At 57.4% G+C, this 1,393-nt stretch overlaps 1 protein-coding gene across 1 annotated transcript in view; it reads right to left on the bottom strand.

The window, feature by feature from the left end:
• IFT46 (intraflagellar transport 46) overlaps nt 1-1,334 on the bottom strand; it is a gene marked incomplete at its 5' end in the record, with an annotated part of 2,411 nt that extends 1,077 nt beyond the window's left edge. The window contains 4 exons of the mRNA XM_010194104.1: nt 191-312; nt 692-820; nt 1,057-1,150; nt 1,260-1,334. Coding sequence (XP_010192406.1) covers nt 191-312; nt 692-820; nt 1,057-1,150; nt 1,260-1,334 — 420 coding nt within the window. The remainder of the gene's footprint in view (nt 1-190; nt 313-691; nt 821-1,056; nt 1,151-1,259) is intronic.
• Between the last annotated feature and the right edge of the window lie 59 nt (nt 1,335-1,393).

Below are 1,393 nucleotides of genomic sequence, written 5' to 3'. Positions count from 1 at the left end.
GAGGTGCCGAGAGGGAAGCGCAGTGTTCAGCACACACATGGCACGACTACCCCGAAAACCAGCCCGTCCTCCCTCTGCGACAGATTTCTGACCGTTTCCCACGGCGCTCCTGGACTTTGCCCCCAGCCTCCCCCTGACCCGAGCTTCGCTGCGCGAGCGTGGGAGCAGCAGCGCTGGGGGCACAGCTCACCTGCTGTAGTGGACCATGGCGGGGGGCTTGCAGCGGTGCAGCTCGCTGATGCTTTCGATCCAGTTCTCGATGGCTTTGGGGTTCTTCTCTGCGTTCTCCAAACTCTTCACCTTTATCTGCTGCTACAAACAGAAACAGAAACCTGGACAGCAGCACTCTGAGGCGTGTTGGGCTGTCTTGCTGCTCTCGCTCCTGATTAACCATGTGTTTTCTCTTTCCCAGTTGCTCCACACCAACTGGTTCTCTGCAGACCCAAGAGCAGCTGGGAAACCAAACACCGGGTAAAACTTCAGTGGCAACCAAAAGGAAGCGCAGCTTTGCCTGAAGACGCAGATCCAAAGCCTGTACCGAGATGTGGGACCATTGCAGTTTAAAGCTATAAAGGTCAGTTTTTTCTGAATTTAAAGCCCAGTGCAATGACACTGAGGTCACGAAGACAAGAGTAGATTAAAATGTGATGGTTTTGCTGCAGCAGGCGCAACCTCCCCCTCCCCAACTCACTGCGACGTTGTGCTGCTTGGAGTTCTCCGTCAGCCACAGGGACAGCACGGTGGGATCCGACTGCTTGGTCGAGGGCTCGTCCAGCACCAGCAGGCCAAGGTTATCGGGCTTCCCGTCGGGACGGGGGACCTGCAGGGACAGAGACCCCGCTTCCACAGGAGCTGTTCCTGCTGCGCTACCCGACAGGCGTGAGGTGTGGGACAAGGGAAGCCCCCAATTACGTCTGCGCCGTGTGGGAGGTGACGGAGCAGAGCGTGGTCTCCCAGCTCTCTGACAGCGCGGGGTGAGGGTCCGCGTGGTTGTGGGGACAGACACGGCCCTGGCCCCTGCAGCAGGAGGTGCGGAGGAACACGATGCGGTTGTACCTTTAGGAACGCGTCAATGTCCCCAACGGCAGGAATAAAGTCTGGGATAAAAGGCTGCAGTTTGTGCTCGATCTCAATTGTTTTGGGGGTGTACCTGGAAAGAACGCACACCACGGTGTCGGTGACTATGAACCGCCCTGCAAAACTTGCCACCGCAAACGACACAGGAGAGCCAGGAGCCCAATGAAACACCCCCCCCTCACCTCTTGATGTACTCGAAGAGCTCTTTGATTTCAGAAGACACGGGCAGGTAGTCGTAGTCGGTCAGATTGAAGTCGCTAGAGACAGGAGGAGAAGGGCAGGCAAAGGTTGACGTGTGGTGGGTGCTGCACGGGCA

This window comes from Mesitornis unicolor, unplaced genomic scaffold, assembly GCF_000695765.1.
Source record: "Mesitornis unicolor isolate BGI_N332 unplaced genomic scaffold, ASM69576v1 scaffold40981, whole genome shotgun sequence".
NCBI classification, from domain to species: Eukaryota; Metazoa; Chordata; class Aves; order Mesitornithiformes; family Mesitornithidae; genus Mesitornis; species Mesitornis unicolor.
This window is presented reverse-complemented; position numbering and strand designations above follow the sequence as displayed.